General features: G+C 29.6%; 1 protein-coding gene across 1 annotated transcript in view; it reads right to left on the bottom strand.

Annotated features, from left to right (window-relative positions):
- LOC142319252 (uncharacterized) overlaps positions 1–21,081 on the bottom strand; it is a 251,339-nt gene extending 230,258 nt beyond the window's left edge. Inside the window, exon 1 of the mRNA XM_075356298.1 lies at positions 20,735–21,081. Coding sequence (XP_075212413.1) covers positions 20,735–21,081 — 347 coding nt within the window. The remainder of the gene's footprint in view (positions 1–20,734) is intronic.
- Positions 21,082–22,043: the final 962 nt, after the last annotated feature.

Here is a 22,043-nt window from a genome sequence, read left to right on the forward strand (position 1 = left end):
CGATTATCGGATCGTGCCGTGACAATTTGATAGAAAAATTGAACGTGCATCGAGCGGCAGCAAACTTTGTTCCTCGTTTGACGACCGAACGGCAGAAAGAACACAGAATGGACGTTTGTCGGCAACTTCGTGAACAAGCCGATGACCACGAAACGTTCGACGAAAAGGATCGTAACGGGAGACGAAAGCCGGGTTTACGGTTACGACATCGAGACTAAAGTTCAATCATCACGATGGATCGACAAAGGATCTCCACGCCCCAAGAAAACACGTCAATTTCGATACGATATCAAAGTGATGCTCTGTTTTTTTTCGATTTTAATTCTCGCCTCAAGGTGAAACAGTGAACGTGCGTTCTATCAAGGCGTTTTACAACGGTTACGTGAAAAAATCCTAAAAAAAAAACCAGAGTTGTGGCAAGACAATTCACGGTTCCTTCACCACTCAGCTTTGTGCCAAAAATTAGATGACCGTCCTCCCTCAGCCTCCACACTCTCCAGATCAGGCTCCATGCGATTTTTTCTTATTTCCGAAATTAAAATCGGCGATTAAAGGACGCCGTAATGTGACTATTGATGACATTAAAACAAATTCGTCACGGACCTTAAAGGCCATTTCTCCAAATTAAGCTATCCAGGGCGCTTCGCAAAGTGGAAACACCGTCGGATAAAATGTGTGAGTCGGGGAGGGAAGTATACTTTTGAAAGGAACAAGGACCAATAATCTGTAAAATTAATAACAAAGATAAAAAAATAAAGTTCGGTTATTTTTTGAACAACCTTCTGCGTTTAAAATTAACACGTACTTTAATCGTATTCATCTTGTATTTTACAATTTATTTATTGATTTTTTATTTTTTAATGAAGATTTCTCTACAGTTTTCTTTGATCTATCAAGGCGAATAATTTGGGAGCTCCTTTTTTACTTTTAAAGCTAGTTATAACGGTGTACAGCTACGTACGTACGTACGTAGATGTGCGGGTTATATTTTAATTAATATCTCCGGTCTGTTTCAACATATATATACTTAGAAAATTACTCCAAAAAAAAAGTCTATACATCGGGCACCGATAGATTTTGAACAAAATTAAAAAGCTCACAGAGGTAGTTTTCGCCATATTTCATCTTTTAACTCTTGTATAGAAGTCATAGAAAATTGGGCTCGAGCACGATTAAAAGTATTTATAAAGTTATTTAAAATTCTAAACGTTTAAGCAGGTCAGATTTACGGAGCGGGATATTCAGCATTACTTGTAAACAATTATATTCATATATCGAAAACTAGTCGACCAAAAACGTTTTTGGCTATGTGTATATTCCAGCTTCGACTTCAATAGAAGTCGCTAAGTACATTTTTAAGCCCCCTAAAAAACAAGAGAGCTGAATGGGACCGTACTTAAAATATCGAATTTTTTTTAAACTTTAATTTAAAAATTCAGTTTGATACAGTCGGATTGAAAATCCAACTGTATCTAGTATTAATGTAGATGTAGGAAGTTCCTTAAAAAACGAGGATCCCCCAGGATCTGACTTAATTTACGTTTTTTTATAATTTTTGATATTTCATATGTTTTTTTATTTCCTGGCTGTTATTGAAAATGTTATACGAGATAGGTTTCGAGAAGAGGAGGAGAAGGGTCATAAAATGAGATCTAAAATTTTTTAATTTTAATTAAAACAAAATTTTAATTTTTTATAATAAAAACATAATTATATCGAGGAGCTCGACTCGAATATAAATGTTTTTACTGAAAATTTAGATCTTTTTACGATTGAACTCTAAATAATATATAATTAAGTTATTGATGTTTAAAAACTTTACGGTGTATTTAAAACAAAAATCTGTCAGATGGAAAGCCGGAAAAGTTATGCTATCCTCAGCCTCCTTTTTTTATTCGCCGAATAACATATCTACCTACTTTTGCTTATGTCTTTTTTTTTATTACTCGTACCGAGTATCTAAACTCAGGAAGAATTTAACTTTTACAAACAGCGGTAGAAATGCTACACGATAATACTTTCGTAAATAATTTTTATAGTTAAATTGATATTAACAATTTTATTAATGTCAATGCCGATTGAAAATAGTTTTTACTTGTAAAATTGCATTTAACTAAAACAAAAAGCTATAAAACCGTTTAATAATAGCATAGTATTACGTAATAAAATACAAACTATTCATTGTCACTTATCACGAAACGGTTAACGATTTATTTTTCGATATAAAGCATCGTAAAATTGGTGGCATGCAAACAGCATTATTATTGTACTTGGTAGTTTAAAGGAGCGCAGTACATTAATAAGAAACGATAAAAATGATTTCGTTCTCGCTTTCAATATCGGTGTGTGAACACGCTTAAGAGTTCACCTGCAAAATTTTAAAAATATATTTTAGACTGAATTAAACTTTTTTCTGTAATAAATTTGTTTTATAATTTGTGTGTATGTACGTGTTTTATATGAATAATTTATTAGAGTAAATTAATGTTATTACATAAACAAGGCCGCAATGGTACAAGTACATATATCAGCAGGAGGTCTAGGGGATATGTAAGTATGTCAATGTACGTGTGTGTGTGTGTGTTTACACATTAGGTAAACACAAACAATATTCTACACTACAAATACCAATAACTTTCACAAAACAAAAATATTATTGTATTTAGCTACGTTTGACAGCATTTTTTATTTTTAAATAACCAGTACACACTTTCTTCATTCCGACTAGAAATGTTCCCTAACATACACGGTGTTAGAAAGGTTAATTTTAAAAATACATAATCTGAAATCGAAAGTTAATAAAATCTCAAAAATTATTATTGTACAAGCGTCATAAATTTCTTAATTATAATATAATCCAACAGTTTTATTTCATAGTCCTTCGTAAAAATAAAACTTGACTTCCTTAATTTTAATATCAGTTTGTTGTAAATATGAGAAAACACGGTTTAATTTTTCTTTAGAGTAAAAGCTCATTCTGGAAGAGCGAAACTTAGACGAAATCTTAAAATCTACGCACTGCCTAAGAATTCTAATTAAAGGATGGCTCGTGGAAATCTGACAATTTTTAAAATTAAATTAAAAAATACAAAATACAATTTACCTAAGTATATTTTAATGGGAAACTATAACAAATATAATGCCATTAAATAACTGTAATAAAAGAAAAAATATATATATATATAACAAACAAATATCCTCCACAATCTTCTATTCACTGTTGTAGTCCGTGCCACAGATTTCGCACCGCTGCTCGCACCATGTTGTCTAGGATGGCCCCGATTTCTTTTTGTATGAAAGCCTTGAGTTCGTTAATGTTATTAGGTGTAGTGATGAACACTAGAACTTACATAGCCCCACAGGAAAGAAATCGCAAACTGTCAAGCTTGGAGAACGTGCTGTCCATGCGACATCTCATCGTTTGAAAAATCACACGGCTTTAAAACATTTCTCGAACCACCGCCTTGGATGCTCTGGCAATGCGGGCTGTCGTTCCGTCCTCTGGAACCTCACCGCATTCAACCCGACCCCACAAGGAAGCGGTCAAGGGCAAGGAAATCTTTAAACATCTTTTTGTACAGTCGAAATTAACCGTCTCCTCGTACTCTTCCTCTTCGAATAAATAAGGGTCTAAGATAACAAAACTTGCCGGAGGACACCAGACAGTTATAAGTGGACTGTAATGAGGACCGTACGAAACTCCTTCGGATTCGTATCACACAAGTAACGAAACTTGTTTATTCACTGCGCCCGAAAAATGAAAATGCGCTTCGTCACTAATTACCAGGACCACTTCATCGGTAAACAAGTTAATAAAATTTACACCGTCACCAGATTTCATCATGCTCATTTATATCTTACATAACCATCATTTTATACTGTTTTACGAGGGATATGTCTTAAGTAAAGACCGCTAGGAAATTTTTCTCCTTAAAGTTGGCGAGCCTGTGTCGTTCATGGCCAAGCTAGTAACGTAAACACTCACTGTTGTCTGTAAATTGTCGCGTTGTAGTATCTTTGATTACGCGTGAGTTATTACGTTATAAAATGAATAGGAAAATCGATGTTGCCGCCGACTGTGAAATACGTGAATTCGTAAGTTTTTTAAACCATCAAAACTTTAACCCACCTGAAATTCGGTTGCTGTGTACGGTGATAATGTAATGAATGAAAGAAACGTCCGAAAATGGTGTGAAAGGTTTAGAAATAAACAAAATTAATCTGCACGAAGAAGAACGTTCGGGGAGGCCTTCGATAATCACCGAGGACTTGTTGAAACGCGTCGATAATGAAATCAGAAAAAATCGTCGCTCAACGATCTCCGACTTGGCCTTTCTTTTTCCTGATGTTTCAAGAGCCGTTATCGGTCGCAGTGTTCATGACCGTTTAGGCTTCAGAAAGGTTTGTGCACTTTGGATGCCGCACGTATTAACGGATCGTCACAAAAAAATCCGAATGGGATCTGCTTTGGAATTTTGATGCGCTACACAGAAAAAGGTGACGAGTTCCTTAATTCGATTGTTACCGGCGATGAAACATGGATTTCGTATTACACGCCAGAGAAAAAAGCAGTCAAGTGAATGGCGTCATCCTCGCTCAACAACCAGACCGAAAAAGGTCAAGTCACAGCCGTTTGGACGCAAACTGATGGCCACAGTATTTTGGGATCGGTTTGCCATACTGCTGATCGATTTCATGACGTGTTGAACGACTACAAATGCAGAAGCCTACTGCGAAACTCTACGTAGGTTACGGCGCGCCATTCAAGATCGGCGACGTGGGCGGCTGACCGACGGCGTTATCCTGCTGTACGAAATGCACGTCCACATGTTGCGAGTCCGACACGTGATTGACCGAGAAAATTTGGATGGGAAATTTACGATCACCCGCCATATAGTCCGGACTTAGCTCCTTCTAATTACCACCTGTTTGGGAAATTGAAAGAATTTTTGAGTGTTAAGCAATTCGCGGGCGACGATGAACTTAAAAATGCTATTAATCAGTGGCTAAATGGACTGGCGGCAGAAGAATACGACGAGGGTATATTGAAACTGGTGAATCATACGATCTTAATTCACGTGGAGATAATATAGAAAAGTAGTATAAGGTATGTAGTATAAAATAAATAAATATTTATAAAGTTTTCAGAATAAATTTTTACAAAGAAACAGTCTTTACTTTAAAAATAAGCACTCGTAAGTTCAAACCCTTGAACAGAATTCTTCTGACAATGTTATGAAAAAAACGAAGGCGTCCAGCGTGCTTTCTTGTCGATCGCTGAGGGTCCTCATCATCCCCTGCCTGGCTCTGTCTATGTTTGGAGTTTTCACCGAGTGCACAGGAACGGGTGGTTTGTTTTTCTTTGCAGAAGCAGTAATTCGGAAATCTTTTTTATCCTAACTTTATCGCACTGCGGCTAGGAACGACACCATGACGTGAAATTACTGAAATGCAGACACAATCATCACTGTGTAAACACAACCGAATTTTTTAAAATACGGTTCTCCTATGAAGCACGGTGTACAACTATCCGGTGCTCTATTGTTATTGAAATTGAAATGGCACCTGGTATGCAAGGTCTCTCCAATTTCGATTACCGCCTACAAGTCAGGGTTGCCAACTTATTTTGCTTTAAAATCGTCAATTTCCCACGACTCACTCTCTCTCTCTGCGTGTGTGTGTGTGTGTGTACATACAGGAAGCTGTTAGTCAAACTTACGGACTGATTCAGGACTTCAAAATATTAATAATAATTATTTTTGTAAATTCAATTAATGAAGATATTGAAAACTGGGAAAAATTGTCATACTGGATAATGTTTTGCGATTCACCTTAACAATTCAATTCATATTATAGCAGCTGTATCAACCCCATTTTAACAAATAAGAGATGTCATTTAGTTCAAGATAAAAGGTTTAACATTTAATCTGATATAAAATAATTCGGTTACAAAGTAAAAATTATTAAAAATATTAATAATTAAAAAGTGTTTTATGGCCGCCATTTTGACATTTTCAAAGGTAAATGTTCAAATTTATTCATTTGTAGACGATGTTTTAAGGTATATATATATATAAGAAAATTTATTTTTTTTTTGTAGCATTTGCTAAATTTCATTTTTCTATGTTCAATAGTTGAAAAGTTATTTAAGGGTTATCATACTTTAATTTGTACGTATGCGTTAACCTTTGTTAACGCATCAATCTTGGAAAAAATGACAGTTTTTAAGCTACAAAAAAATGGCGTCTACTCTCATCATTTGTTTTATTTCAACCATTAAATTATCTATTTTAACCGTTTGATATCTGTTTCACGAAAATCAATACAACTTTTCTGGACTTAACAGACAAACAAATATCATTCGAATACATAATCCTACGACAGGAGTCCGATAAAATGTATACATTTACAAAATCGCAATAAAATTATAGACGATTAAGTTAAAAGAAATTTGATCGATTGTAGTTTTCATGTACATAGGAGTTCCAGTACTAAGTGTTAAATAACTGAATGTATAAGATAAATATATATTTATTTATATATAATAATGATTAAAAATAATCCAGTAGAATACAATTCAAGAATTCATGCACGGTCATACGTGCACACAAATTATGTAAAAAAAATTAAAACAATATAAAAATAACAGAATGAGAGGATGTTGCTAGTAGAGTAATGAGTAAAAGAAGAGAAGGAAATACGTATAGAAAAAGACAGAATGAGTAAATGCGTGTGTAGAAGAAAAGGATGAAACAAAGGATGATGGATGGGGGGTGTAATATACTGCATGAGGACAGGAAATGTTATCAACAAAATTCATTAAATGATGGCTAAAATTAGTAGTGCATAATAAAATACAATTAGATAAGAAAGTGATGTCAGCATGTTATTTATACAATTCATGAGAGATAAAAAAAATTTATTTAATTAAAAATTTGGCAAAATTGAAAAAAAGTTAACATTAAAAATGTGCCATAATACAATAAAACATAAATTATAATAACATGCTGGTATTATATATATATATATATATATATATATATATATATATATATACTCCAACAAAGGAATTACATATCAAAAGAAAAAACCCTGTATATGGTAAGAAACAGGCTTGTAAAATAATAGCATACACTATCTTTCTAAACAACTACATCCAACCGCAGCTGTTAGCTCAATTCAGCCACAAAGAAAAATAACCAACCCAAGCAGTATGGAGTGCGTACTAGACATGTGACATGTTATCAGGGCTAAATTATTAACTCTAGTAGCAAGATGGATGGAGAAGGGCAGGAAAAAAGAAACAAAAAAAAAGTGTGGAAGAACTTTTTATTTAATACATATATAAAAATTAAAACTTATTCTATAAATAATAATAGGTATTAATAAATTTTAATTTTAGATAACATTATACGGTATCATAACAAAAGCTACAGTATAGACCCAACTTTTTTAAAAGTAGTACCGTTAACTGAACCCTAACGATCAAAAAGTAGATAAAATTAAAAATAGGGCAATTACTCTTAATATGACTAATCCTATAACAAAATATTATAAACAATAATTTTGATTGAAATATAACATACCCGTATTTAAACGCAAAGTAAAATCATATTAAAAGTAAAGTATTTGGATGACACAAATGTTGAGTCGGCAGTTTGAGGCCAAACAGGGCCAATTATATTACGACAATATTAGCTACAACTCTTCGAGCCGGCATTCGTTAGTTTGATTCTAATTAATGATATATTTTTAAAGTGTAGGTTTAAAAATAATGCTAATCGGGTAGAAATTATTACTATGTAAATAGATGTTTGATAGGTTTACTTGTATATATAGCACCTAGGTTTGTCACTTTTAGGAATGTGATGAATCTGGGATATACAAGTATTTACATGATAGAAGGAATATGGAGTGACTATAACAGTAACTATTAACAATCCTTAGTCCACATCAGGTTAACCCACAAAACATCATGAAAGGAGAGACCAAAGACAAAAAAATAACTGCAGATAAAAAGGTACTGTTTCTTACAGAGTTATCGTTATTAATTAACCCTACCCAAAGGAGTTCTGCAAGGCATCATTCTGCCCACAAACCCTCAGGACATCAGGATATCTAAACCCAGAATTAGGGACCTCAAATTTTCAAGTAATTTTAGTCACCTTATATATTAAAGCCGGTCAATTTAAAATCGATCGGCTGCTCCCACTGTATCTGAGATGTTATCATCTAGATCACGTGATTTGTTTCATACTGTGGTTTTTCCATAGTTATGTCATTTTCTCTTTTCAAACACACCTTTTCCCTATCCTTACTTTGTTCTTCCTCATTTTGGATTCTGAGGATAGAGTTTTGACCATGCTAAGAGCTGTTGGAGCAACACATCTTGGTGTTATCTGGTGGGAAGCTTTCTACAGATCGACGATTTAGTGTTTATCAATTGAGCGAGGCTTCTTAACCCTACTAAATTGAATATTCAGAGTAAGGTATTGTTGATAGCTAATTTTACACTGAACAACTAAAATTCATGCTATATATGCTGCAACAATTGATGAGCCACAGGCTTTCTTATGTAAAGTCTTTACCCATCGCTAGAATCGACTGCCAAGAAAAAGAATCTGATTGAACTGTAAAGCTTTTAGCCAGATTTCCTATATTATATTAAGGGAAATAACATGCCACAATATACTTAATACATGAATTAGGAATGCAGATGTACACAGATACCGATTTAACAAAGCTAGCAAGACATGTAGAATATCAAATAATTCAATATAATATTAAAAGAAAACTAGCCCAAGCAGACAGTGAATTTAATACGATAAACAGATCTACATCTAGTATCAAGTACAGATTTTGAAATTAAATAAATTTCAAAGCTGTTTCACGATTAGCACTATTTCAACAAAAAGTACTTTTTGTCAATGAAACAAAAGGAAGCCAGAAAAGAAAAAAAGAGAAGCTTTTAAAATGCAGTGTAATCAAAGTTTGTTGAAATTCTTAAATTAATATTATTTTAATTAAAATGAGAGGTTTCATAGAACCAATATTTAGGGCTGGTTAGATGTAGTTTAGGACATCCAAGTTTAATAAATTTGACAGCGATAAATAGTGAAAAATGTAAGGAAGATTAGAATATACTCGTATATATATATTTTTTTCTTTTCTTAATGTGTATATTGCAATCTGTTCAACTTGTGAACAATAAGAAACTTCATGTCCAAATGAGATGAGGATCATGCGCATGACATGTATATGAGGTATAGTCTTGTATAGAGTCAAGCCGATCGTTCCTGAGATGTACTGTTAATTAAACCCTGACTACCATTGTCTGTCTCTGGTACCCGTTGTCTAGTATTCAAATTTATACAAAAACAACTTACCTTTACTAGGATTTTAACCTGAGAACTTTTTGACTTTGGAATCAGCTGTTTAACAGCCGATTTGTAACATAATTTTGCCACTAGACAAACACGGTGGATTAGAATATATATTAACTAAAGTAGTGATTGTAAATTTAAATAAAATTGATCAAAATGATAATTACAGTACAGAAACCTAAGGAATTATTCAAGGCATTTCATTGTCACCACAAAAGAAAACTTTGATGCGACTACATAGTAATATGGTGGGTCATTACATTTAGATATTAGACTTAATTAATTTAGTAATGGAAGGAAGTAAACAATGAGATACAAAGATTAGAACATTTAAAACAAATAACTGAAGATAAAGGATCCGGCAGATACTACGAGATTAAAAAATCAGCACAGCATAAAATGGAATAAAACCAGTTATGACCGATAAAAAAAACTATTAATACAAATAAAATCGAAAAAATATTAGTTCTTGGGTTTCAAACAATGAATGAAAATGAATAACATTTTACTCATATTACAATAAAAAAATTATTTTAAACCTCATTGAGATTAAATTACTTCCCACACGTAAGTAAACAACAATAAAGACAAACATTTAGTAAGGTTTAACGACTTCATTAATGTATTATTATAAAAAGAAAAAAAACAACATATTTTTAATTATATTCAACGCTATTTAAACTTTAATTTAACTAAACTCACTAAATTAAATTCAGAACAAATTGAGTGTTTATTCGATAATAACAATAACTTTGTCTTGTAGCAAAATAGTCATATCAAATTGAAAATCATTTATAATATTAAAATTTAACTTGACATTAGATTTTCCATCAATTTATCTCATAATATCTAAAAGTGTAAATTTTATGTTACGTCTAATGACTGTACTATTGAACATTTTATAGTTCAATTGAATAATTTCACACACCACACAAATTCTAGTGACGGGTAACATATGCCAAATGCTGAATCAGAGTTTATGTACCATAGAAAAAACAGTAATCGATAAATGTTTCAGTCAGAAAATTATTGATCAGCAACATACTGCTGCTACCAGTGATCGTGGTAAAAATGTATCGATCTTTAGATGGCATCACAGTATTTTTAACAATTTTACATGGATTGAGCACCTACTATCCTCACGGAACTTCACATCATTTCCTTTACTGCTGTTACTGGTATTGTAATGTAATTCTTCAGGGGATAATTCATCTTTTCTTGATATCAACATTTGTATCATATCCTTCATCCATTTATCTTTGTTTTTGGTTAGGTTGGAATATGTCTGATCCATCAAGTTCCATACAGAGATTCTGGAACCTAAAAACCGATGATCTTGTGCAAACACTAACTTTGAACCTATCTGGGACTTTTTTGTCCTGTACATGCAGATTAAATCTAGTAACTTAAGAGACCATCACGCATACATACTCTTCCTACTTCTTAGTAAAATATAAATACTTTAAATTAATCATTGGCACTTAAAAGAAAGCTGTTGTGTCTTAGTATTATTAAACCATACAATAATTAATCCCAATTTATAACCCTGAATAAAAAAAAAAATTTAAAAAACAATAAACATATATTAGTTATTTTGTTTAATGATAAAATTTATTAACAAAAAACCGCTCTCTAATTACGATTAATTTATTAAATGAAGGAATGCAATTTTTTAGCAGCATCTGCCATCAAACTTTATATGAACCCTTTATTCTGATAAGTACCTCAGCATGTTTTTTTATGTAGCCCCCCTTTTATATAGGAAAATCCTTGAAAATTATACCAACAAAGAGGTCACTATCCCTCTCTAGTGATTTTCAAAAAAGAATCAACTGTGTCGCTAGAATTAGATACTAGATATTAGATATTGTGCCAGCACAATGTAAATCATGGAAAGTCGATCTAATTCCCATGATACTAGACTAAGGAAGATATCAAAATAAGGAAAGGGTACGGAAAAAAGTGGGGATCACATCCCTCTCTGCTAAATGTCATGCCTAAGATCCACGATCAAACTTTCTTTGTCAAACATTTGACTGTGAGACTGATATTTACAAAATTTAAAAAAAGTTACTTTATCATTGCATTTATAATCTTTGATAAAAAGAATAGTCACTTATTCTTAAAATAACATTATCCATCTTTATCAAACCAGACGAAAAAGGTGTTTTCATGCAAATCAACACATTACTACAGCTTATGAGCTTTGAAATTTTTAATAAATTATCAAACCACCTAAAAAAAAATTTTCTAACAATTTAAAATACAATTAATAAATTTTCTTTTGAATAAACAATATTACTCTATCGATGAGGTTTTACGTAATGCTAATTAAAATATTAAAAAAAAACCCTGAATTTTCTTCTTGTTCAACATGTACAAAAATACTACTCAAATAATTTTCGTTAACACATTCTAAACTATGATTTTTTAAAAATATTTTTTACATTTTTTTAATATTTTAAATAATTAATATTGATTTTAATCGCATTTATTTTTTATTGTAATTAACTGTATGTTTTGTGATGCTGCTATGATGATATTACCGTGGTTTCTCTTGATTTATCCGGGTGAATGCTAGTGAAGTTCCTTTTTTATACATGGAGTAGCATATCTACCCGTTCTTGATACTATTTTAAATAATATATTACGATATAACGATCAAAATAAAATATTTATTTATTATTTCATTTTCTACATGTTAATATTTTTAATAAAATTTCAAAACTAAAAAATACAGTTTAGAGACTCAAATTTAGTAACACACAGTACTTTCAGTGTATGACCTCACCTATAGCAGAAAACAATTTTTAAAAATGAAGGTGTACAGTTAAGTATTAACAAGATAGTTTGGTTATACAGATCTTCCACCTATATTTGTAGTCTATGTACTTTGTGTATTTAGGAATCATACAATCAATTATACAATTCCTTCAATAAATGATGAAGCACAAAACCTTTTTTCTTAGATGTATTTGAAAAATGGTTTCTTTTTTTATGAAGAAAAAACTGTTGGGTAGATTAAAACTGTAAATTATAAAATAGAATTTTACTCGCATTAAATAAATTTGGGTTAAAATTGAAAATTTATTTACTTTAATGTAGTCTATACAAATCTATTACACATCGACAACTATTGTGAGTAATATTTAATATTATTGTTTGTATAATTATCTCATGTTCTGCTAATCTTTTATCTAACTTAACGTTCAAATAAACAGATGACCTTTCATTCATACCATGTTATGCTTATCCTTTAACAGTTCTTAATATGTAAAATAAGTTTGTCAAAATGGCAGAAAATGGTTACGTAATACCCTTATGTACACAAGATTCACGTTTTCAAACTCTCCTGAACCCATTATCGCGTGGATAATATTTCCAGGTCTTAGTTGAGTAGACACATTTTCTTAGGATGTTCAAATTGATTTAAAACCCAAACAATATCAAACCTTTTGTTTTGAAACGTCTTAATAAAATGCTAAGCTTGTCATAATTACAAGATATTTATTATGCATAGGTATATTCATGTCAAAGTATATCATCTCTTAGGACTTCTCAGAAGTTTCAATGACTTTACAAGATACAGAAATCTTGTAAGATCATTTTTTGGTGCCAATATGTATGAATCACATAGACTGATATTTAAAAACTTAAACATGTTAATTTATAATTTTGTTTATATTTATGAAAGTACAATCTCTGTTAAAGAGAATATTCACTTATTTTTTTTAAAAAATAACAATATCCATATTTATCAAACTAAACAACAAAAACTGTTATCGTGCAACTTAACACATTTCTTTGGCTTATAAGAAAGGGTTTCATTATCCGTTTGCTGTTTTTAATAAATTACCAAACCATCTCAAAAATCTTCCTGCCTATTATATATTTACTTTTCTATTTTATAACTGACTGTGTATGTTTTATGCCGATCTGATAAAGGTTTTACCGTGGTTTTACTTGATATATCCAGGGAAATGCTGGGTCAGTTTCCCTTTTTATCGATGGAATAACATTTATCTACCTATTTCACATGTGTTCTACATAATACATTATTATATAACGATAAGAATAAAATATAAATTTGTTAATTTATAAATTAATCATAAAAACCTATTTATATCAAATAAATAGTATTACCAGTCATTATCTGCTGTAAACAATCTGCCTTTTTACTCAATAACTTGTCATCTGCTTGCATTTAATATTATTAAAATCTAAACTTCAAAAAAATTCCGGATGAACATATAAGGATATTTTGAAATTATCACAAAATTTAGTGTAGTATCTTAAGTATAAGGAGAACTGATTGTAATTTTTTTTTGTAAAGGTCAAACAAAGGCGACGGGGAAATATTTACAATGACATTCATCAAACGTTGAAATTGCTGAAAAAGTTTCCTTGTGCACATTTTTTAAAGTTATAAAAAAAATACAATATGCAATTGAAGGATTAAAAAATGTCTTTTTTTTTGTTAATTTCAAGTTATTGAAATTAAATCTTTATAAATAATTTTTCTCTAATATAGAATTATCAAAGTTTAAATGAAAACCCTGATAGCAAAGGGAAGGGAATTAATATATCCTTACATTTAAATAAAGGAATTTTTCAATAGCAATGTAAATTATAAAATATTAAATGATATTTTAAGGGCAGGCAAAAGGGAGAAGTTTATGGCACTCATAAAATAGATAAGACTGGAACGCTGATATGCGGCATAAAATTTGATTCTAAAAAAGAATGTAGATGGTAAAAACAGAAAAGGAAAACAAATATTAGAAAGTATGATAATATGTTGAGCGTAACATAAAACCAAAAAAAAAAAAGGGTTAATTAATTTTTTTTTAGAAATTATTTTAAAAATTATTGTTGAGATAAGTTACAAAACATAAATTTTCACTTTTAATAAAGATTTGTGTTAGGGTGTAAATATATATTAAAGTAATGATTTAAAAGGGCAAAAACCCGTCATTTTTAAATCATGGGCATTTATGATATTTAACTGCGAGGAAGAATGCAAAAGATGTCCACTCAAAATGTTTGTTGTAAAATTTAACAGTACAAGAGGATATCGTTTATCACATACAAGTTGACCAGTTTTGGCAAATCTAGTCAGATTTTCAGAGATCCTGCATGAAGATTTGCTGGATTGGCTGAACAGAAAGAATTAAAAAATTAGAAGGCACTTCTGGATTATTGTTTTGGAAGTGTAAAAGCTTAAGGTGCAATTAGTTTTTAAGTTTAATTATTAACTGGAAAACGACCTAGCAGATATCATTCATTCTATGTCAAAATGTATAAATCTATTGTTTCTTATTACTAATAAAACCTAATTAAATTGTATTAAAATTTTATTTTTTCTATCGAGTGTAGTTTCATTTTGGAAATCAGGATTGAAAAAAGAAGTTTTTAATATTTGTAATAATAAATAATTACAATTACTTATTTACTCGATTAAAAAGTATGGAAAAATACAACCTATCAATCAATAATTTCAAAAGAAATTATAAATTAGAATACCAGTAGTCTTGTACAGGTAAAAATAAATATGCTCTGCCTCACAACAACCATAAGACTAGAAGTTAGTACTTTCCATTTGTAAATTATTCATTCCTAAGACACCACTAAAGACACAAATTAATATTGATTAGTAATCCTGGTATTTGAACCGGTTAAATACCTTAACTGTAAACCCTAACCAAGATTTAAACCCAGTCTCTTCTGGATGAAAGTAATAGTATTACTACTACTATTAATCAGATTCTAAAGTTGTTAACAACCATCATTTTTTACAGATCAATTAACTGTAAAATATCAAACAGTATTCATGGTTCATACGATAATAAAGGGGCTACACCCAGTTACAGTTGAATCCCAATAAGAATTAAAATTTTGTAGCAAATAAAAAATGCCAAGCCTGAACAAGACATATAGACATTATGAAGATTAAACTTAAAAAAATATTACCAAAATTAACCAACAATTATATAACTGTCATTCACTCTGTAAGATTAAAAAATTGTATTTCTCAATTATTAATCTTATTCTTGAAACACATAATTAATTAATTATATAAACATATCTTTTAATCTGATCAATACATTATGTCATAAACACAGCAGGGATATACAGATATGCTACTCCATGAATAAAAAGAGGAACCTATATACCTAGATGATCTAGTAAAAACCATGGCAAAACTTTGAGCACAATCACAAAATAAACAATTAATTATAATATAAAAAATAGATGCGATTAAATTTTATAAAAATTATTTAATATAAGCATAACTTAACCATTAATTATTTATGCTTATTAATTAATCATTAATAAGCATAAATTAATGTTAAGGTAAATAAATAAATACATGAAAAAATTAAATGTAAAAAATAACTACAAAATAAATCACGGTTAAAAAATATAAACTAAAAATTATTTCAACACATTCATGCATACAGTACGCAGTGAATGGAATACAGAAAATTCATGGGTTCTTTAGAAAATAATTTGCTTAATATTATTTACAATTCATGAATACAGCAATTTTGTTTCAGTAAAATAAAATTTTTATAATAACCTTATGGGAAAATGTTTTAAAACGGTAAATAATTTATTAAAAATTGCAACAAAAGCTCTTTCTCGTAAACTGAAATATTGTGTTACTTGAAAATGCTTCTGTTATCTGTTTTCATACAGTTAGATTTATCATTTTTTATGGGTAAGTGTGCATTCTTTTTGGAAATTTTGGATATTCAAAGATTTAATGTTAAGTTTAGTTTTCTATCTAATATTGGTCTAAATGATTCACATTTATGGCCTCCAAACAATAATCTGACAGTCCATTTTTGTATCTTGAAAAATGCATTCTGGCTTTTTTGAAACAGTCCCAAGCGATGATATTATACTTTAGTCAGGAATGTATGTACACATAATAAATATTTAATAATGATGACAAAGTTAATGTTTTATTAAGGCACTTATAAGCAACAGTGTACAATTTTATCACAATTGTTTTAAAATAATAATAAAATGAGTCTCAAATATTAATTAACCTTTATTAAAATAGAAAAAAGATATGTTTTTGTGTAATCCAAACACAATACTTAAGTTTACCAAAAACGATTTCATTACGCTGCTGTCAAAATTGTTAATGGATTACCAAACCGTTTGAAAAATTGATTGTCATACTGATTTATTTAAAATACAATTAAAAGATTTTCTTTTGTAGTAATGATATTACTCTGTTTATAAATTTTTTAATATTACCGATTAAATAAAACCCTAAATATTCTATATCCTGATCAACGTTTACATACATATATGAACAAATTGTTTTCATTAACGCCTTCGGATGTGAATTTATTTTACAATCACTTTTTATAATTAATATCTTCTTGTATAGATGTTTTTAATAATTAATATGGAATTTATTTTTCAATAATTCACTATACTTTTGTCATAGACTGCATACCAGTTTCAGTCTTAATGATTTAAATCGGTTTAGTGAAATCACATTCAGAAACTTTGACACAAATAGATTATTCCAATTACTCAAGAGGATATACTACAAGTCGACACACCCAGCTTTAGGTTTTCATGGCCGCTTTTGATTACACTACTTTATCTCAGAAACAAGTGAAATCATAAATAAATATTCACATAAAAGATTTTTATTCACATTTCTATAACAGTCACAAAGTTAATTTTTTTAATTCCCATCCGAAAAAAGTTTCCAACCTCAGTATAACATTTAATTTATAATAAAAAAGCGGGAAAAAATTCTGCTCTTTATTTCAGGATTTCTACAAACATTTCTTAGGTTAACTGACAAGTGAAACAATTCTGCCATCGTGTAATAGATTTTAAAGAAATAATAAAATTTACAGTCAAATTATTTATTTACTTAAACAGTAACAATATATGAACCCAATAGCAGTTAATAATGGATGACAATTAATTACATAATATGTAAAAAAATAACATATCTGATTGACCAGGATTTGAGTCTATAATCTACAGATGAAAGACAGAATAATGTATAAATATACATTAATACTGGAAAATTATATAGACTTTTTTTTTGGAATACGGTAATTTTAACAATCCTCTAATTTGATACACTTATTTTTCAAACCTAGGTGACATGCGTATTCTTGTATTTATATTTATTAATGTGTTTTCAATCTTTGCTGAAAAAAATAACAATATCTATCAAACCAGACAACAAACTGATCAACCAGACAGATGCATAACTCAACACAATATAAAAAAGGATGATATGTTTCCATTGTCATTTTTAATAAATTACCAAATCATTTAAAAATGTTTTGCATCATTTTATTAAAAATGCAATTACGAAATATTCTTTTACAGAAACAATACTCAGCCAAAGAATTTTTAAATACTAATTAAAGAATATAAAAAAAACCTTGAATTTATTGCAGCCCAATGAACATGTATACAAATGTGTGTTTAAATGATTTTTATAAACACCTTTTCAATTATGAATAATTTTACATATTTAGTATATCCATGAATCACGTGTTTATATATCAAATAATTTATATGGATTTTAATCGCATCTATTAATTTTATTTTATAATTAGTTGATGAATATCACCCAATTATAAAATAAATTCACTCGAGGTTTTGACTTTTTTTTTCTTGATCTAACCAAGAAAATGCTGAGGCAGTTTCCTTTTTTTTTTTATTTGTGGAAGTGCATATTGACTCATTCTTCTCATGATCTATCCAATATATTACTATATACCAGTCAAAATAAAAGCTTTATTTATTTTTTTAAGATTCTTACCCCTCCCCTAGAAGCAGCATAACATAATTTATACATGGTAGATACTGATCTTAGAAATAAAAAAAATGGTTAAATATCATAATGATTTTCAATTAATTTTAAAATAATCGCAATACACAGGTGTAGTTGACCAACTTGTATATTATATTACTTCTGAAAAAAAAACTCGTCATCCCTCCAATAAGTTGCACAGCTTGACTTTCATTTTCTTCCACTTTGCTTACTAAATAAATAATATGAAAAAAATACAATAATGATATATATATATATATATATATATATATACACCTATAAACTAATTTTTTTCCAAGAAAAAAAATAATAAATTTTATATAAATCATCATATTTGCAATATAACAGAATTTACTGTTTAATTTACATTTAGTTGTGGAAATATTAAATACTACTTTTCCATCCTCAGCAAATCAACAAATAAAGATCAATAAACATAATAGTAGTTAATTAAACAGTAGTTCTTTCATTACTTATAAATATTCTTATAAGAAATTATGCACGAATAAACCAATGCAAAAGCAGTAGAAAATGTATTACAATAATACAAATTATCTCATATTTAAGTCAAAATAAAGACAAAAACACATCTTTGGTACATTCTTCACTAGTTATTTTAGTTAACAACATTAAAATTTGCAATGTATGAAAAACGAATCCCATAACAGTTAAAGTCCTTGGGTAGACACTTCTTAAGGTAAATGTTAATGTTAAAAAAACAAATTCTGAGATGGTTGGTAATAATGAAACATACACATAGGCCAACATAATGAAAAACATCAGTATAAGCCTACACATATGCTATAATTGAAAAAATAAAATAAATAAAACCCTTAAACAATGTATGATTAACACCTAAAAGTTTATTTAATTAAAATAAAGAAACAGATTTGATCTTTTTTGGGAAAGCCTAACCAATCTGAGATTGTAATAAAGTTGAATTAATTTATTTACATCATTGGATGATTGAAATATAGGATTTGTTTTACAAAATTTGAGCTACTTATTTTTGATTGAATGAAGTTTAAGAAGATATAACTTAAATGATGGCCACTGTTATATACAGGTGAAAACAAGTGAAGTATGCACAATAATTAGGTCTTTAATTCTAAATAGATTTCTATATTTATAAAGAAAAAAAATGTAGAAAGAATATTATCTTCATTTATTAACTAGGTAGTCAATTTGAATTATTCATAGAAATACTAAGTATTTTGTATTTTCTACCCGTTCAATAGCCTACAATTACGTTCTAAAGAATACAGAAGTGTAATTTAATATTTAAATATGTTATTAAAAACTGTATAATTAAATTTTAAATAAAATACAAAGAAAATAAATTACTAGAATAGGGTAAGTTGATTTTCTTCAAAATTTTCCAGCTTGTTTAGCAACACAAAGGTTAGGCTTTGTATTTTTAAATTAAATGTATGTTTTTCTCGTAAGCTAAGAATTTTACTAGAAACCCTCTACTAAAAAAATCTTGTTCTTTATACATTGTACGAATTTAAAAAAAAACACTAATATAAAACTAAAACACAATACTTTCATTTGGTGAACAATAACGTGAAGTGTTCATCATTTTGTAAATACTAAATAAAACAATGCAAGCTTTGACTAAAGATTGCAAATTTAAATATGTACTGAACTGCATATTTTCCAACTATCAAATAATGTTTACATTCTAACAAAATAAATGTGTAAGCAATAATTATTATTTAGGCATGTTTGTTACAATTTAAAATCATATCTATAAATAACTTCTGAAAAATCACGCAAAATGAATAAATTTCAAAATTAATCTTAAATTTATTAATTAATATTAAAAAAAACAAAATCCTTAAAAAAAATTCCATCGACCGAGTATATCGTGGAAGTGAATTTTCGTTTTACAACTGTAGGTCTGATTTTTACATAAAAATGATTATTTGGATGGTAAATTATTGTATTTCATATTAAGTAAAATTACACAAAAAGGTTTTGATGCTTTCCTGTAATAATTAATGTTTATGCAGTACGTAACTGCTCAAACCAGTTATGCCAGAACGTAACAAGACAAAGGAACTCTAAGGTAAACCAGCAAACAACTAACAGCAAAACTACCATCATTTTGTAAAATATTATTCTACGTATCCTCCATTTTATTACATCGAATAAAATGTAGAATTCGGTTTTCGTGTAAAACAGAAGTCAAGCAGTACCGTAGAAGATGATTACATTACAAGGTGGAAGGCGCTCTAGGTGGATTGACCCAGGGTGGGGCATGCGGGGTGAAAGCCCCCTTATGACAATGACCATGAATTAAATCTGTTGTGGACAACGGCGATAATAAGCCCAGAAATAATGCAATTATTTACGGACGACTGTCCCTCGCTTTCTAAACGGTATTACCGGGAGGATTATAAAAAAATAAAAACAAAACTGATGGGATAAGGTCCCGCTAGACAGCGAAATACGAGTCTATTCCTTTGTGTAGCCGTTAAAGATAATTTAAAAAAATAAAAATTCTTAACAGAAAACGTACCTGTCCGAGCTTTCAGAGCTATCATATCTGTCCGTACACCTTTTCTTTCTGCAGTTGTCTTCACCTTCCGCACACATTCTCTTGAATTCGTCATTAAAATCCACATGTTCGGAACCCATTACACTACAAACCTCATTCAACAATCTACTGGTTTCCACATCCGACTCTCGCACGCCATTCGACAAAAAATTCGGGTACAATTTACCACTCAAATAAAAAGCGGACTTTAGTCCGTCCGTTCTGTCGCCCATTATAAGCTCGGCATTCAACATATCCCCGTTTTCATTCATCGAAAGAGCTTCATCGTTACGTACACCCAACTCGGCTAAACAGCACCCGCCTGCCATCTTGTAACCGCGCGGTGACGTCACGTACCGCGGTGTAGTGGGGGAACTGGGTACGTCACTGATGGATGTTTTCATCCCCACCGACATCCCATTGGGTCTTTGGCAATTACATAATTTACTGGGTTAATGACTTGTCCCCTACCCTTTATTAAATATTGATACCTGACCCAATGACCTTGCATGGACAATTATTTATATATATTTATATTATCTACATTAAATTTCAAACATCCCTTTTGATCACCTATATTTACCTCCTAAATTACAGACACATTTTAGCAGTCATTCCATCGCAGGACCGCATCGTTCAAATATCTTAAAGCGTACGTTTGTCTGCAAATTAATCCCGGTGTATGAGATAATAAATATTTATTTCTTTAATAGTTAATGTTCAGTATACGATGAAATAAAAAAATTAGAAACAATTTAAATAGATTATTAAATATAATTTTTTTATTGTATAGAAAAAACTAAAAAAAAATTATCATTAACACAAATGACGATTTTTGTAATTAGTATTATTAAAACAGTTTTTATTGCAATTATTAAGATTATTTTTTATTAATATAAAGCCTTTTAAATTTTATAAAATAAATTATCTAATTTAGATAAATTTTTGTAAAGTAAAAAAATATTTTAATTTAAAAAATACAATATTTAGAAGTTTTATAAACTCCAGTGAACTTGATAGAAAAATTTACTAATTCTCTTCTACCTGCTGTAATTAATTAACGAAACATGAGAAATTTAATTTTTAATAACTTAAAAAACGATTTTTATTCACAAGCCCAGCACCGGCGCTTGTTAAAAAATATAGTATTTACCCCTAGTGGTTACAAACGTAACTAACCACATCACAAGGTAGCATTTTACGATGTAAATGCATTCTATCGTCAGATATACGTACTACTGGTGATATCTTGCTGAATTTGATAACGTGAAAAATTATATAACTGAAAATT

This window comes from Lycorma delicatula, chromosome 2 (genome assembly GCF_047948215.1).
Source record: "Lycorma delicatula isolate Av1 chromosome 2, ASM4794821v1, whole genome shotgun sequence".
In the NCBI taxonomy this organism is placed as follows: domain Eukaryota; kingdom Metazoa; phylum Arthropoda; class Insecta; order Hemiptera; family Fulgoridae; genus Lycorma; species Lycorma delicatula.